This window comes from Nerophis ophidion, linkage group LG07 (assembly GCF_033978795.1).
Source record: "Nerophis ophidion isolate RoL-2023_Sa linkage group LG07, RoL_Noph_v1.0, whole genome shotgun sequence".
In the NCBI taxonomy this organism is placed as follows: domain Eukaryota; kingdom Metazoa; phylum Chordata; class Actinopteri; order Syngnathiformes; family Syngnathidae; genus Nerophis; species Nerophis ophidion.
The window spans coordinates 57,015,432-57,033,728 of NC_084617.1; the positions used below are offsets into that span (position 1 = coordinate 57,015,432).

The window sequence follows — 18,297 nt, forward strand, 5'->3', positions numbered from 1 at the left end:
AGTCTAAACAGGGATGAAAAATGAGAATGCAAACATTTTCATTTGATTAATGAGAATGGGAACAGGCAGACGACGATCAAGGAGGAGAAGGACGGCAGCGGGATGGCAGGCCGCGGGTCTCGTGGGTGGGAAGAATACGAGCCGTGTGGGATAGGTCTGACCTCACACAGCCTTCCTTCAGCCGCACAGGACATGTGAGGTTGGACCTTTCCCACACCACTGATATTATTCCTCTTAGTGGAGAGACCACAACACACCATCTTTTGACTGCAAACACAGGAGTGGGACCAAAGAGGGGAAAGCAAATAAAAAGAAAACCCAGCATAATCAAAATGAGGGAGGGTGCTGTATTCGAATTGAGGGGGCGAGGAGAACATAAGAAAAGCTGAGCAGGTGATGAGTGAGTTGTTTTAGTGATGCCACAGCCAGTTGGACCAACACACCACACCACACAGACATCAGTCAAGCAAGCAGAATGCAAACGTTAAGTCACAATCAGCGGGTTATTGATAAGTAACATCATTGTCATATCTGAAACACAGCCATTGTTCACTAAACACAAAAAAAATTTGGTTTCCATCCAGTAAAACGATGCAAAATAATCAAAACATATAACAACAAAAATTAAGTCGACATTTGTGACCATGAAATGCATGGTTGTTGATGACCACAATGCATTCCACTGGCAGGCTTTTTTTTTTCAAAATACCACCGCATGTATACGTCAGGGGTGTCTATACTTTTTCCACTTAGGGCCACACACTGAAAAAATAGAAGCACGCAAAATATATTTTTCACTTTCAAAACCAATACACTACATGGATTTTATATCTAAACCCTTGGGGCTCCTTTCGAGGGTGGTTAGCGTTAAAGGTCCTGGGGACCTGAAAGGATTTCAGTGTTAAAAATGAATAAAAAATGTTTTTTTTTACTTTCTACCGTAAACACTTAAATCTCTAGATCAACAGCTGTCAAATATTTGAGGTGAAGTCATTAACTAACTTGGTCAATAATTCAACATTGATTTTAATTCATTATATATATATATATATATATATATATATATATATATATATATATATATATATATATATATATATAGACATAGACATAGATAGTACTTTATTGATTCCTTATATATATGTATATATATATATAGCAATGACAGTTACTAAAAACATTGTATGTATGTGTATATATATATATATATATATATATATATATATATATATATATATATATATATATATATATACATATATATATGTAGGTGTGGGAAAATCACATATTGCGCTCTACCAGGGTATCGAGCACTATTTTCTGGATAATCCAACCAATCAAGATATATACATATATATATATATATATATATATATATATATACAAACCCCGTTTTCATATGAGTTGGGAAATTATGTTAGATGTAAATATAAACGGAATAAAATGATTCGCAAATCCTTTTCAAACCATATTCAATTGAATGCACTACAAAGACAAGATATTTGATGTTCAAACTGAGACACTTTATTTTTTTTTTTGCAAATAATAATTAACTTAGAATTTCATGGCTGCAAAACGTGCCAAAGTAGTTGGGAAAGGGCATGTTCACCACTGTGTTACATCCTCTTTTCTTTTAAAAACACTCAATGAACATTTGGGAACTGAGGAAACAACCCGCACTCTTTTTTTACGAAGCCACGCTGTTGTAACACTTGTCTTGCTGAAATAAGCAGGGGCGTCAATGATAACGTTGCTTGGATGACAACACATGTTGCTCCAAAACCTGTATGGATCTTTCAGCATTAATGGCGCCTTCACAGATGTGTAAGTTACCCATGCCTTGGGCACTAATGCACCCCATACCATCACAGATGCTGGCTTTTGAACTTTATGCCTATAACAATCTGAATGGTTATTTTCCTCTTTAGTCTGGAGGACACCACGTCCTCTGTTTCCAAATAAATTTTGAAATGCAGACCACAGAACACCTTTCCACTTTGTATCAGTCCATCTTAGGTGAGCTCGGGCCCAGCAAAGCCGGCGGCATTTCAGGATATTGTTGATAAATGGGTTTTGCTATGCATAGCAGAGCTTTAACTTACACTTACAGATGTAGCGACCAACTGTAGTTACTGACAGTGGTTTTATGAAGTGTTCCTGTGCCCATGTGGTGATATCCTTTACACACTGATGTTGGTTTTTGATGCAGTACCGCCTGAGGGATCAAAAGACTGTAATATCATCGCTTACGTGCAGTGATTTCTCCAGGTTCTCTGAACCTTTTAATAATTTTACGGACCGTAGATGGTAAAATCCCTAAATTCCTTGCAATAGCTTGTTGAGAAATGTTGTTCTAAAACTGTTCGACAATTTGCTTACAAAGTGGTGACCCTCACCCCATCCTTGTTTGTGAATTACTTAGCATTTCATGGAAGCTGCTTTTATACCCAATCATGGCACCCAACTGTTCCCAATTAGCCTGCACACCTGTGGTATGTTCCATATATTGTGTTTGATGAGTATTCCTCAAGTTCATCAGTATTTATTGTCACCTTTCCCCACTTCTTTGTCACGTGTTTCTGCCATCAAATTCTAAAGTTAATGATTATTTGCACCCAAAAAATGTTTATCAGTTTGAACATCAAATATGTAGCATATTCAACTGAATATGGGTTGAAAATGATTCGCAAATCATTGTGTTCCGTTTATATTTACATCTAACACAATTTCCCAACTCATATGGAAACAGGGTTTGTATATATATATATATATATATATATATATATATATATATATATATATATATATATATATATATATATATATATATATATATATATATAATGTATGCCCATACGGCAAAATATTTCATATTTTGCCCAAAAAATAGTTTATAGGTGGAATATTTGAAGTGAAGCAATTAGAGCCTTGATTAAATAAATAATTTATAGCAAAATTAATTATGAGTCATTATTATTATTTGAACAATGAAACAAACGCATCCCGTATGCCACCTTTGCAGCCCCTGTGCCACATTTTGACACCTTCAATTTACATGGATTATTAAAAAAATAAAACTAATTTTGAAGGCGAATAAACCAAACAATCAGTATCGAATCATTAAGCCAGCAACAAACCTTATTAATATAGATTAAAATTACATAGCTCAGTTGGTAGAGTGGCCGTGTCAGCAACTTGAGGGTTGCAGGTTCGATTCCCGCTTGTGCCATCCTAGTTACTGCCGTTGTGTCCTTGGGCAAGACACTTTACCCACGTGCTCCCAATGCCACCCACACTGGTTTAAATGTAACTTAGATATTGGGTGTCACTATGTAAAGCGCTTTGAGTCACTTGAGAAAAGCGCTATATAAATATAATTCACTTCACTTCACATTAAAATGAATATGATCAAATATATGACAGTAATAGCCTTCTATTGTGTGCTGAAGATACAGTGTCCACATTCTACAGGACATTTAACACAGCGGTTTATATATTTAGCGTAGTTATAGCTTTATTCCATTGGGTGTCTCTCCTCATCACGGTGCAGATATGAGCCATTAATAGTGAGAAGTGAAATTGTTAAGAAGGTTCTGTTTTGAGCCCCGAGTGAAGATATTACACTTATTGCAGTAAGATAGCCATGACGTTGAGGACTTAACGCCACTAAGTACTGTGCTCAAGCAACCTCACACACACACACTTTCCTTTTTTTGGTCCAGTGTTAAGTGCTTGAGGGCAGCAATCCGATGGCTATTACAAGCAAGTAGAGGACACAGGGTGGAAGAGATGGGGCAAAGACGACACCTTTTTGCCCTTGTATTACTTTCCCTGGAGACCCTGTGAGCTTTACCTGACAGTCGGACCGTGCAAGTGCACGAGCACACATCCAGAACTCTGTCACATCATGCACGCTGACATATCGATCCAAAATACATTGGCAGTGAATGCAAAGAAGTTGGACATCATATGCTCGTCTAAAGTACAATTTGTAGTGCAGTCTAAATCATGAAAACTTGGGAGTTCCTCACCTGATTGGCTGTATTTATATCAAGGCCATTCTTAAGGTGTTCAAGAGCCTTGTCCAAGTTGCCGGAACGGGCCGCTCGGAGAAAACTGTTGCCAGAATCTGCCTGCAAACACACCGCACAAAAGGAAAGAAAGGGAGGAGACGATGGGAATGAGAGAAAGTAAAAGACACAAAGAAGAAGAATAGAGAGGAAAACAGAGGGAGAAAGACAAGTGGATTACTTTAAGTACCGAGAAGACGATCCTTTAGCTTTCCACTCATTTCACTCCTCACTTTAGATTTTTTTGCTGTGTACAGTGAAAAAAAAACATCTGCAAAAAGAAAGTGTTTATCCAGGTGACCTAAAGCCAAAGGTGGGTGGTACCCCAATGGAAGGTCGTACAAACCAGTAATTTTGACAATTTTGTGGCTTTGCCCAGAAATCTAACCACTCAGCATGTGCGATAGTTCTGACAGCGGTGTCTGTCTTTGTGTGCTAATTAAAGAAACACCAAGTCAAGATGAACTAGAAAAGTGCGTTCACTTCAAGAAGACATGTCTCAAAATATAATTTTGTTTATAGATTATATGCAATCTGTCGTTGTGTTCCCTAATTTGAGTGTACATAAAGGAAGGTGTGTGTTGCTTAGCCCGACCTGGACATAATCTGGACTGGATATGGTTTTAAGAACCCTTTGAACAATTTAATTTCATTGACAACCTGGTCAGGTGAAGATTCAGCAATAAGTTCCTATCTTTTCCTTTTATCTTTTTTCCTAAGTGACTTTCTAAGAGGAGTCCATTCAACTTCCTGACGTGTTCTTAAACGACCAAATTGTTCCCACCTACTGTTCTTAAATTGCTGCATGCCAAATGGTTAGCGCGTTCATGTCTATCATAATTTGCATAAAAACACCCCCTCATTTCCCCAATATGCATATGTGAACACCCTTAATTCCGCAATTTGCATAGGTAAACGCCCCTAATTTCCCATATAAGGGCACAATTCCGGCGGAAAAGCCGAACATCAAACACACGGAGAAAACACAAACAGATTACAGAAGAGAAATTCGTATTATCCCACGGGGGACATACATAATGTAGAAAAGTAAGTTTAAGAAAGGGGGGACTGCAGCGTTCAAATAAATATTTGTCACTTCGAGCAATAAGGTCTACATGGTTGTGAAATATCCGCTCCCTCCCCTGCGCATGTTCTGTGGCATCTTGCAGTAGCAGCAAAAGCATTGCCATTGTTTGTGTGCACACGGTATTTTGAAATGTCTATATATTGCTCATTTTGCTATATGTCTGTCTGTCTTATCTATATCTATCTTTCTATATATCTCTCTATATATTTATATCTTTCTCTATCTACCTATGTATGTATGTACCGTATGTATGTATGTATGTATCTATCCATCTATAGATATTAATTTAACATTAGACAATAGAAGTAAGGGACCTTGTCACACTTAAGAACAAATAGGGCACCCTAGAAGTGCTCTGAAGCAGTGGTCCCCAACCACCGGGCCGCGGCTTGGTACCTGGCCGTGGCCCGATTGGTACCGGGCCGCAGAATAATTTTTTATTCTTTTTTATAAAAAAAAAAGAAATACAATTATTTAATCACCATAAGAAACACAATATACACTTACAATTAGTGCACCAACCACAAAAACATCCCTTTTTCATGACAAATAAAAAATAAATAAATAAATAAATAAAAGCACTCAGATTTTTTTCTTACCTACGAACAAATCCCAGCTAGGAAAACATTGGTGAATACAAACATCTCCTTAAAAACTTTATAAGTGGGCCCAAAGAACAAGATTTGTTCTTAAGAACAGTTGCTGAATGGGGCCCATTGTCCTTTATTTAAAAAACAAAAAATACATTTTCTTGAATAAAAAATAAAATAAAATAGAAAGATTTACATAGAAATTTGTCATTAATGAAAATGAATAAAACTAATTGTTAAAGGTTAGTAATATTAGTGGATCAGCAGAACACGCAATCCCGTGTGCTTCACGTATTGTATCCCTTGCAGACTGCATTGATATATATTATAGGGACCAGCATATTAATAACGGAAGGAAACAACCCTTTTGTGTGAATGAGTGAGAATGAGTGTGAATGAGTGTGAGAGAGGGTTAGGGAGGGTTTTTGGGTTGGTTCACTAACTGTTAGTGCATCTTGTCTTTTTTTTGTTGATTTATAATCTAAAAAAAAAAAAATTTAGACATGTCTGAGCATCATGCCTCGCCAAGGCAGGTGGGGGCGCCGCTCGAACATAATCACTCATGCAGCAGAAGCATCACAGGGACAAATTTGACTGCGGCAAACTCTGCACCTTCTCATCTCATTTGCATAATCTCCTCTCTGACTAAACGGCCGCCTCCACTTCATCTTCACCATTCACATACAGAAATATTCAGCAACTGAAAGTAAATGCTACATCACACACAAACTTCATAACAGTGCCTTAGGCTCTATTGCTTGTGCTTGTTGGTCTTCTTTTGACAGGGAGTTGGGAGGGGGAAAAAACAAATTCAAAGGACCCACATGCCTGCAGCAGAGGCATAGCAACTAATGACACAACATAGCCTCAGCATGACTCTAATGGCGAAGCACTGTGCAAAGAGAGCGGTCACTAAAGAAAAAAGGTTGGTGCGACGGTAGAAGAAAGACTAACTCAAAAAGGAAACGCTGCTTCCAGCTAAAACACTCCTCGGCTTAATTGGCGATACAATGCGCTCCTTGTTCTTGACAAAATACATACCAACACTTTCTCTTACCAGATGAGTTCAGTGTAAAGCTTTAAGAGTGACATAAATCGAGGTCTTTTGTGTGAGTACACTGACCCTGCTGAGCCACTTGCCCGTGTCAGTCACTCTGACAAATGTCTGCTCATTCTAAGCATATTTCGATCTCCTAGAAAAACACAAGTGTTTTGTAACTAAACTGTTTGCTTGAGTGTCTTGTTTGCTAAGAGACCTTTTCAGCAAGCCACTGTCCTCTCATTCAAGAAAGCAGCGGCAGACTTGAAACCACAACAAATACCCTAAGGCAGGGGTAGGGAACCTATGGTTCTAGAGCCAGATTTGGCTCTTTTGATGACTGCATCGGGCTCTTAGATAAATCTTAGCTGACATTGCTTAACGCGATAATTATGAATAATTTCGCTGGTAATCACAGTGCTAAAAGTAACGTGCAAAATATAAAACATTCTCATGCATTTATATCCATCCATCCGTTTCTTACCGCACCTGTTCAAAAAGTCGCATTAATGGTAAGAAGTATTTTATGTCACGATGGGGGTGGGATGGGGGGGTGGGGGGTGGGGTGGGGGGGGACGGAATGGGTTGCAGCTTGCTGCGGGGTCGTTCTCCCAGGAAGGCAGACAGACTACTCGGGACATGGCATTTAGGTAAAAACATGATTTAATTTTAACTAAAAAAATATTCAAACATAAATCGCTCACAGCGGAGGCACAACTTGGGCTAAAGAACAAAGCTAACGCACAAACAGACTAAGAACATAAATCAAACAAAACTTACTTGGCATGGCATGAAGCACGAAACTATGGCAAGGCATGAAACAAGTCAGCACAGGGCGACTGACTGGTAAAGACGAGATTAAATACTGCCTCTGATTAGTGCTCGGGAAGCAGGTGAGCAGGCATTTTGTCCACCAGAGACAGGTCAACAAAATGAGTAACCAAGGAAACCAGACAAGGGAGTGGAAAAAAACAGGAACTTAAAGAGTCCAACGGACAAACAGCACATGGCCAAACAAAAACTTGATCAACAGACATGACATTTTATTTATTATTGGTTAGCTTCAGAATAACAGTGTTATTAAAAAGAATAAGAGACTTATTATACTCTAAAAATGTTGGTCTTACTTAAAAATGCACGCATTTAGTTGTATTCAGTGTTAAAAAATATGATATGGCTCTCATGGAAATACATTTTGAATTATTTGGCTTTCATGGCTCTCTCAGCCAAAAAGGTTCCCGACCCCTGCCCTAAGGAGTCTTTTTAATCCTGTGTATTCTTGTCAATGCAAGACACAATAAATAACATGGAACACAGACAATAAATTCCCTTCACACAGGGCCAAATTAAAAGGCTGCATCCTGCACACTGGTGAGACCCACAAAACATGTTTGGGTGACTCTCGTTCATCATAATTAGTCTCGTCAAATGATTTTTTAAAACCACATAAGGACTCCTCTTCCTCCGATCCAGGAAATCGCAAAAAGCCGCTGCCTGACCAGGGCTCAGAAAATCTGCAGAGACTCCTCCCACCCCCACCAAGGACTGTTTTCACTGCTGGACTCTAGAAAGAGGTTCCGCAGCCTTCGTAGTAGGACCTCCAGGTTCTGTAACAGCTTCTTCCCTCAGGCCATAAGATTCTTGAACATATCAAAATAATCCCCTCAATTCCCCACAAAAACAGATTAACTCACTGGAATATACTACAGACAATATAACATACATCCATAATCAATCAATCAATCAATGTTTATTTATATAGCCCCAAGTGTCTCATAGGGCTGCACAAACCACAACAATATCCTCAGTAGAGCCCACATAAGGACAAGGGAAAAACTCACCTCAGTGGGACATCGGTGACAGTGACAATGATGACTATGAGAAACCTTGGAGAGGACCGCATATGTGACTTTAAGGTTTTACTACTTACGTATGAAATACTACACGGTGTAGCTCCAGCCTATCTTGCCAATTGTATTGTACCATATAGTATGTCCCGGCCAGAAATCTTCGTTCAAAGAACTCCGGCTTATTAGTGATTCCCAGAGCCCAAAAAGAGTCTGAGTGCTATACAGCTTTTTCTATTCGGGCTCCAGTACTGTGGAATACCCTACTGGTAACAGTTACAGATGCTAACTCAGTAGAGGCATTGAAGTCACTTTTTAAAACTAACTTACAGTATACACCCCAGCCTTTAAAAATGCCCCTTTTTAGACCAGTTGATCTGCCGTCTCTCGTTTCTGCTCTGTGACACTCTACTGCATGGAGAGGTTACCAGCTTCCATGGAGGAAGCGCTAGCTGTTCCAAGTTGGGACCCGGGATGACCCACTGCTCTAAAATAAATCAGTTGGTGAGGTCTCTGCGCCCCGATGTGTCAACATGCAAGAGGATCCCCTGCTGGCCCCCCAAGGACTGGACTCTCACATTATTTACTGTACCCACTTGGCATTCTTTGCACCGGTCACCCAAGGGGGTGGGGGTAACCACACCCAAGGTTTATCCTTGTGCCTTTTGGGTGTAGTTTTTCTTGACCTGATGCGGGATCTGAAACGAGGATGTCGTTATGGCTTGTACAGCCCTTTGAGACATTTGTGTAAGTAAAGTTTGATTGATTGATAAAGGTTGGAGTAGCTTTCTTGAAAGTGCATTCAGTTTGCAAAGAGTAATATTTTAAATCCCAGCAGGGTTTATTTGCAAGTGAACAATCACAACTGTCAGAGTCTCCTCACTAATCTTTGCACTAGCGTACAAGCATTGACCTGATCACTGACTGTATAGCATCCATCCATCCATTTTCTACTGCTTGTCCCTTTTGGGGTGGCAGGGGGTGCTGGAGCCTATCTCAGCTGCATTCGGGCGGAAGGCGTTGTACACCCTGGACAAGTCGTCACCTCATCACAGCAGTCCTCCTCAAAATGTGGGGCTGCGATGCCAGGGTGCTTTATCAGTATCATGCTCCCAACCCTGCTTCAGAAAGCTGTGCACTAAGAAATGTACTCATTGTATCCATTGATCCTGATTTCCTCACTTGTAGATTATTTAAAATAACAAATCAGCAATAATTGTTTTATTTTTGTTTTGAAGGTTGAAGTGTTTTATACATTGTGCTCCTGAGTTAATACTGCTGATCAATTTAAATGTATCATTATTTATTGAGCTTATTTATTTTTATTTTTCAATAAGAAATGGTTCAAGCCTTTTAACATTGTTTTATACCTTAGGGATACATCCATCCATCCATCCATCCATTTTCAACCGCTTATTCCCTTTGGGGTTGTGGGGGACGCTGGTGCCTATCTCTGCTACAATCAGGCGGAAGGTGGGGTACACCCTGGACAAGTCGCCACCTCATCGCAGGGCCAACACAGATAGACAAACATTCACACTCACATTCATTCGCAGATTTAGTGTTGCCAGTCAACTTATCCCCAGGTGCATGTCTTTGGAGGTGGGAGGTACCTGTAAGGAAACCGCAAAGTCTCGGGAAAACATCGAGACTCCACACAGAAAGACCCCACGCCCGGTGATCGAACCCAAGACCTTCTTATTGTGAGGCACATCCAATAACCCCTGGTACCCAGTTCTGCCTTGATTTTAGAATCAATATGAGAATATAACAATTGGGTATCTTTGGTATCGATATGTCGGTATCGATTTGCACATTACTGCAGAGAATGGGATGTTTTATTCTTCCTCCGGGGGTGCCCAACTGAAAGTAATTAAAAAGCGCTGTTGTATAGCAACCCTCAGACTTTCAGGTAACCATCCATGTTTGAGGTTAAGGAGCATGTGCGGTCAAAATAAATTAAGTGATCCATCTGCGTATGTGCAGAAATATCGTGATTACTTTTTTATGATTAATCACATTTGTTAACTTGTTATTTTTGACCACCCTAATCCATCCACCCATTCATAATGACATTTAATCTTTATGTATTTTGCTCATTTTAAACATACGAGGTGCATTAATTTAAAAAAGTCATTATGACGTTCGCTTGTTTTTAACAACATCACAAATTATTACTCACTGCAGCCTTTATAAGATACAACAAACATAATACAACACCACTTACTGTACAATGTCTGCTGTCATTAGGATGACGACTGCTAGGATATTCATATATTCCCATTTAGATGACAAATGACTCATAATCCTCGCGATGAAAACGTCTTTTCGTGTCGTTATCGCCATTCCAGTGTCTAAATTGGCTGTCAAAATGTACCGACTTGTCGGAATACAGCTTCATCCTTCTACTTTCCAGGTGAGGCATTATTTATGATCTAGAAAAAAGTTTAATGAAGAAGCAGCTGATCAATCGATGATGTCAACATTGGCACACAAGCATGTGATTACAGCGCCACTATAAATAGTTTGTCTGCGTTAGAGCTTGTAATAACAATATCACTAATACTTGGGTAATATTAGTCACTAAATGTAAATGGTGTATTGTCAGCGCTTTTTGGATGTTTTTTTTTTTATTGGGTTTTACGTGTGGAATAGAGGACCTCCCATTATGAGCATACTTTTATTTACGTTTATTTAGTCAGAATGCATTAAAAAGAAGGACTTGCGTTGATATGTCTTTCATAATGATTGTGAACAATAGAGAAAAAAAATATAAAAGCGCAGCTCCCCTTTAAGTCACAAATGCACTGCAAAAGTGATATTTATGTATTTTGCTAATTTTAAGCATACGCGGCAAATTAATTAAAAAAAAAAACTAATTACGATGTTTGCTTGTTTTAACAACATCACTGATTATTACTCCCTGCGGACTTTATAAGATCCCAACAAACATAATACAACACCACTTACTGTACAATGTCTGCTGTCATTAGGATGACGACTGCTGGGACATTCATATATTCCCATTTAGATGAAAAATTATTCATAATCCTCGCGATAATAATGTATTTTCGTGTCGTTATCGCCATTCCAGTGTCTAAATTGGCTGTCAAAATGTACCGACTTGTCGGAATACAGCTTCATCCTTCTACTCTCCAGGTGAGAAGCATTATTTATGATCTAGAAAAAAGTTTAATGAGCAACGAAATGGAGAAGCAGCTGATCAATATATGATGTCAATATTGGCACACAAGCATGTGATTACAGCGCCACTATAAATAGTTTGTCTGCGTTAGAGCTTGTAATAACAATATCACTAATACTTGGGTAATATTAGTCACTAAATGTAAATGGTGTATTGTTAGCGCTTTTTGGATGTTTTTTTTTATTGGGTTTTACGTGTGGAATAGAGGACCTCCCATTATGAGCATACTTTTATTTACGTTTATTTACGAGTCAGAATGCATTAAAAAAAAGGACTTCCGTCGCCATGTCTTTCATAATGATTGTGAACGATAGACAAAATAAAAAAATATAAAAGCGCAGCTCCCCTTTAAGTCACAAATGCACTGCAAAAGTAATATTTACGTATTTTGCTCATATTGAGCATACGTGGCACATTAATTAAAAAAACTAATTACGATGTTTGCTTGTTTTTAACAACATCACTGATTATTACTCACTGCAGACTTCATAAGATCCCAACAAACATAATACAACACCACTTACTATACAATGTCTGCTGTCATTAGGATGATGACTGCTAGGATATTCATATATTCCCATTTAGATGACAAATGACTCATAATCCTCGCGATAACGTCTTTTCGTGTCGTTATCGCCATTCCAGTGTCTAAATTGGCTGTCGAAATGTACCGACTTGTCGGAATACAGCTTCATCCTTCTACTTTCCAGGTGAGAGGCATTATTTATGATCTAGAAAAAAGTTAATGAGCAACGAAATGAAGAAGCAGCTGATCAATCGATGATGTCAACATTGGCACATAAGCATGTGATTACAGCACCGCTATAAATAGTTTGTCTGCGTTAGAGCTTATAATAACAATATCACTAATAGTTGGGTAATATTCATCACTAAATGTAAATGGAGTATTGTCAGTGCTTTTTGGAGGTTTATTATTGGGTTTTATGTGTGGAATAGAGGACCTCCCATTATGAGCATACTTTTATTTACGAGTCAGAATGCATCAAAAAAAAGGACTTCCGTCATTGTGTTTTTCATAATGATCGTGAACGATAGAAAAAATAAAAAAATATAAAAGCGCAGCTCCCCTTTAAGTCACAAATGCACGGTAAAAGTAATATTTACGTATTTTGCTCATTTTAAGCATAGGCGGCCCATTAGTTAAGAAAAACTAATTACGATGTTTGCTTGTTTTAACAACACTACTGATTATTACTCCCTGCAGCCTTTATAAGATACAACAAACATAATACAACACCACTTACTGTACAACGTCTGCTGTCATTAGGATGACGACTGCTAGGATATTCATATATTCCCAATTAGATAACAAATGACTCATAATCCTCGTGATGATTACGTCTTTTCGTGTCGTTATCGCCATTCTTTATCCTTCTACCTTCCAGGTGAGAAGCATTAGTTATGATCTTAAATAAAGCTTGACGAGCAAGGAAATGAAGAAGCAGCTGATCAGTCGATCATGTCAACATTGGCACATAAGCATGTGATTACAATGCCGCTATAAATAGTTTGTCTGCGTTAGAGCTTATAATAACAATATCACTAATAGTTGGGTAATATTCATCACTAAATGTAAATGGAGTATTGACAGTGCTTTTTGGAGGTTTATTATTGGGTTTTATATGTGGAATAGAGGACCTCCCATTATGAGCATACTATTATTTACATATATTTACGAGTTAGAATGCATTAAAAAAATAGGATATCCGTCGTTATGTCTTTCATCATGATTGTGAACTTTTTGGGGGAATTCCCCCTACTTTTTCTGCTCCCTTTTAAGTTACAAATGCACTGCAAAAGACAACAAAAGGATAGTTTGTTGTGTGGAATGTTTTTCAAGTACCATGGAGACACCAGAAACATCCTGTCATCACTGAGGGAGCTAACACAGCTGATGCAGACACATCCACCATGGAGACACCCTGGAGACCCCCCCCCCCCCCACCCCTCTCCACGCCCCGCCCCCATGGAGGCCTCACACCACAGTCCACTAAGCTGAACGATAACATGTTAACAGCAAATGCACTCTCATTGAGGTGAGACATTTTTGTGTATCTGCCTGCGTCAATGAGTGAGTGTGCATTATGATAAGGACGCATCAACCCCGCCCGAGCCCAGCTGTCTCAGAAATAAACATGCGATGCATGTCAGTATTAAAAATAACATACAACGCCCATTAAATGCTTCGGAACTCAGTCCTTCGCTACATTTGCCGGTGCATAATTTAGATGAATGTGCTGCTCGCTGATTATTCCCTGGGAAAGGACACGCTTCAGGCTCTGGGTCTGAACAGGGATGAGTGAGCCAATTAATCATTCTGTTTGTCGGAAGAAAACAATAACCTGCTTTCCGGCTCCGCCATTAACATGGGCGGTGTTGCACAGTGGTCTACGGTTGTCTAATACCGGCCAAATAGAATGCAAAACTACAAGGTAGATTCATTTACAACAATGATCCACTGTTGTGAACCCCCCACCAGCCCAAAACAGACACTTTCATTCTGCTCAGCTGGTGCTGCAGCAGACATCATGACATCACCCTCTCAGTGGTGGACTGCAGTGTTTGGAAGCTCAGTGGCCGCGATGAACATGGAGACATAACTGAGATCAACACATCCTACTGAAACCCACTACTACCGACCACGCAGTCTGATAGTTTATATATCAATGATGAAATATTAACATTGCAACACATGCCAATACGGCAATTTTAAATTTCCCACGGAGTTTCTTGTTGAAAACGTCGCGGAATGATGACGCGTGCGCATGACGTCTCGAGTTGGAGGGGACATATTAGCGCAGCACCGCTAGCGGCTAAAAGTCGTCTCTTCTCATCACGCAATTACACAGTATTTTGGACATCTGTGTTGCTGAATACTTTGCAATTTGTGCAATTAATAATGGAGAAGTGAAAGTAGAAGAATGGAGGTGGGACGCTTTAGCCTTTAGCCACACATACACACGGTGTTTCCTTGTTTAAAATTCCCGGAGGTGAAGCTTTACTATGGATCAGAGCGGTCAAGCGAACATGGATCCCGACCACTTGTCAACCGGCAGGTTTCGGTGAGAAAATTGTGGTAAAAAGTCGCCTCTTACCGGAGATCAGCGGAACGTCTGTCGTGCTGCTGCTACCGTGACTAATTCCCTCAGAGACTGGCGTCAAGACATCCGTGGACACACCCCTCCGACTATCAGGTACTATATAATCTCACTAAAACACCAGCAACACAATAGAAAGATAAGGGATTTCCCAGAATTATCCTAGTAAATGTGTCTAAAAACATCTGAGTCGCTCACCATGCAATCGCCTTATTTTTTTTTTTACTTTATTTTTTTATTTTAATTTTTTATATTCCTTCTCTATCAATATCCTCAGCCACAAATCTTTCATCCTCGCTCAAAATAATGGGGAAATTGTCGTTTTCTCGGTCCGAATAGCTCTTTTTGTTGGAGGCTCCCAATATAAACAATGTGAGGGTGTGAGGAGCCCTCACACAGGTGACGTCATCGTCTGCAACTTCCGGTAAAGTCAAGGCTTTTTTATTAGCGACCAAAAGTTGCAAACTTTATCGTGGATGTTCTCTACTAAATCCTTTCAGCAAAAATATGGCAATATTGCGAAATGATCAAGTATGACACATAGAATGGACCTGCTATCCCAGTTTAAATAAGAAAATCTCATTTCAGTGGGCCTTTAAATCTGAAGAATCTGCATACTTACAATAGCATTGAGAAAATGCACAAGTCATTCAGTAGAAATACGATGATGGTAGCACTTTAGTATGGGGAACACATATTCACCATTAATTAGTTGCTTATTAACATGGAAATTAGTAACATATTGGCTCCTAATTACTCATGATTAAGTACTTATTAATGCCTTATTCTGCATGGCTTTATTATATAACCAGTAAGCCATTAACTAAACGTGTTCCTTCAATAACCTCAGAATTATTGCTTCTTAGTAACCCTAGCCCTTACCCAAACCCTAACCCTAACCCTTATATATAGTGTTCAAATTACTCAAAATTAAGTCTTTGTTGTTTTAATAAGCAACTAATTAATGGTGAATATGATCCTCATTCAAAAGTGTTACCAACATTATTTATATTAACCAGTCCAGTTGTGTTTTATAAGCCTGATTAGTTGTAAATACGTTGCCATGACTCCTCTCTGAGCTGCCACCTTATCGTGGTAGAGGGGTTTGCGCGTCCCAATGATCCTAGGAGCTATGTTGTCCGGGGGCTTTATGCCCCCTGGTAGGGTCTCCCAAGGCAAACAGGTTCTAGGTGAGGGATCAGACAAAGAGCAGCTCGAAGACCTCTATGAAGAAGACAAAACATGGACCCAGATTTCCCTCGCCCGGATGCGGGTCACCGGGGCCCCCTTCTGGAGCCAGGCCCGGAGGTGGGGCACGATGGCGAGCGCCTGGTGGCCGGGCCTGTTCCCATGGGGCCCGGCCGGGCACAGCCCGAAGAGGTAACGTGGGTCACCCCTCCAATGGGCTCACCACCCATAGCAGGGGCCATAGAGGTCGGGTGCAATGTGAGCTGGGCGGCAGCCGAAGGCAGGGCACTTGGCGGTCCGATCCTCGGCTACAGAAGCTAGCTCTTGGGACGTGGAACGTCACCTCACTGGGGGGGAAAGAGCCCGAGCTAGTGCGCAAAGTGGAGAAGTTCCGGCTGGGTATAGTCGGACTCACTTCGACGCACAGCAAGGGCTCTGGAACCACTTCTCTCGAGAGGGATTGGACCCTCTTCCACTTTGGCGTTGCCGACAGCGAGAGGCGACGGGCTGGGGTGTCAATTCTGGTTGCCCTTCGGCTTAAAGCCTGCACGTTGGAGTTCAACCCAGTGGATGAAAGGGTAGCCTCCCTCCGCCTTCGGGTGGGGGGACGGGTCCTGACGGTTGTTTGTGCTTACGCACCAAACAGCAGTTCAGAGTACCCACCCTTTATGGGAACACTCGAGGGAGTACTGGAAAGTGCTCCCCCGGTTGATTCCCTTGTCCTACTGGGGGACTTCAACGCTCATGTTGGCAACGACAGTGAAACCTGGAGAGGCGTGATTGGGAAGAATGGCCACCCGGATCTGAAGCCGAGTGGTGTTTTGTTATTGGACTTTTGTGCTCGTCACAGTTTGTCCATTACAAACACCCTGTTCAAACATAAGGGTGTCCATATGTGCACTTGGCACCAGGACACCCTAGGCCGCAGTTCCATGATCGACTTTGTAGTTGTGTCATCGGATTTGCGGACTCATGTTTTGGACACTCGGGTGAAGAGAGGGGCGGAGCTTTCTACCGATCACCACCTGGTGGTGAGTTGGCTGCGATGGTGGGGGAGGATGCCGGACAGACCTGGCAGGCCCAAACGCAGTGTGAGGGTCTGCTGGGAATGTCTGGCAGAGTCTCCTGTCAGAGAAAGTTTCAATTCCCACCTCCGGAAGAACTTCGAACATGTCACGAGGGAGGTGCTGGACATTGAGTCCGAGTGGACCATGTTCCGCACCTCTATTGCTGATCAGAGCTGTGGCCGCAAGGTAGTTGGTGCCTGTCGAGGCGGAAATCCTAAAACCCCTTGGTGGACACCAGCGGTGAGGGATGCCGTCAAGCTGAAGAAGGAGTCCTATCGGGTCCTTTTGGCTCATAAGACTCCGGAGGCAGTTGACAGGTACCGACAGGCCAAGCGGTGTGCAGCTTCAGTGGTCGCTGAGGCAAAAACTCGGACATGGGAGGAGTTCGGGGAAGCCATGGAAAACGACTTCCGGACGGCTTCGAAGCGATTCCTGACCACCGTCCGCCGCTTCAGGAAGGGGAAGCAGTGCACTATCAAGACCGTGTATGGTGCGGATGGTGTTCTGCTGACCTCAACTGCGGATGTTGTGGATAGGTGGAAGGAATACTTCGAAGACCTCCTAAATCCCAACAACACCTCTTCCTATGAGGAAGCAGTGCCTGGGGAATCTGTGGTGGACTCTCCTATTTCTGGGGCTGAGGTTGCTGAGATAGTTAAAAAGCTCCTCGGTGGAAAGGCCCCGGGGGTGGACGAGATCCGCCCGGAGTTCCTTAAGGCTCTGGATGCCGTGGGGCTGTCTTGGTTGACAAGACTCTGCAGCATCGCGTGGACATCAGGGGCGGTACCTCTGGATTGGCAGGCCGGGTGGTGGTTCCTCTCTTTAAGAAGGGGGACCGGAGGGTCTGTTCCAACTATCGTGGGATAACACTCCTCAGTGTACTGGAGAGGAGGCTACGCCGGATAGTCGAACCTCGGATTCAGGAGGAACAATGTGGTTTTCGTCCTGGTCGTGGAACTGTGGACCAGCTCTATACTCTCGGCAGGGTTCTTGAGGGTGCATGGGAGTTTGCCCAACCAGTCTACATGTGCTTTGTGGACTTGGAGAAGGCATTCGACCGTGTCCCTCGGGAAGTCCTGTGGGGA

The 18,297-nt window shown here is 41.3% G+C and overlaps 1 protein-coding gene across 7 annotated transcripts in view; it reads right to left on the minus strand.

Annotated features, from left to right (window-relative positions):
* Positions 1-18,297, minus strand: part of ank1a (ankyrin 1, erythrocytic a) — a 314,583-nt gene that overhangs the window by 112,431 nt on the left and 183,855 nt on the right. For all 7 annotated transcript variants that reach the window (XM_061906616.1, XM_061906615.1, XM_061906614.1 and 4 more), the window contains exon 2: positions 4,032-4,133. In XM_061906616.1, coding sequence (XP_061762600.1) covers positions 4,032-4,133 — 102 coding nt within the window. The remainder of the gene's footprint in view (positions 1-4,031; positions 4,134-18,297) is intronic.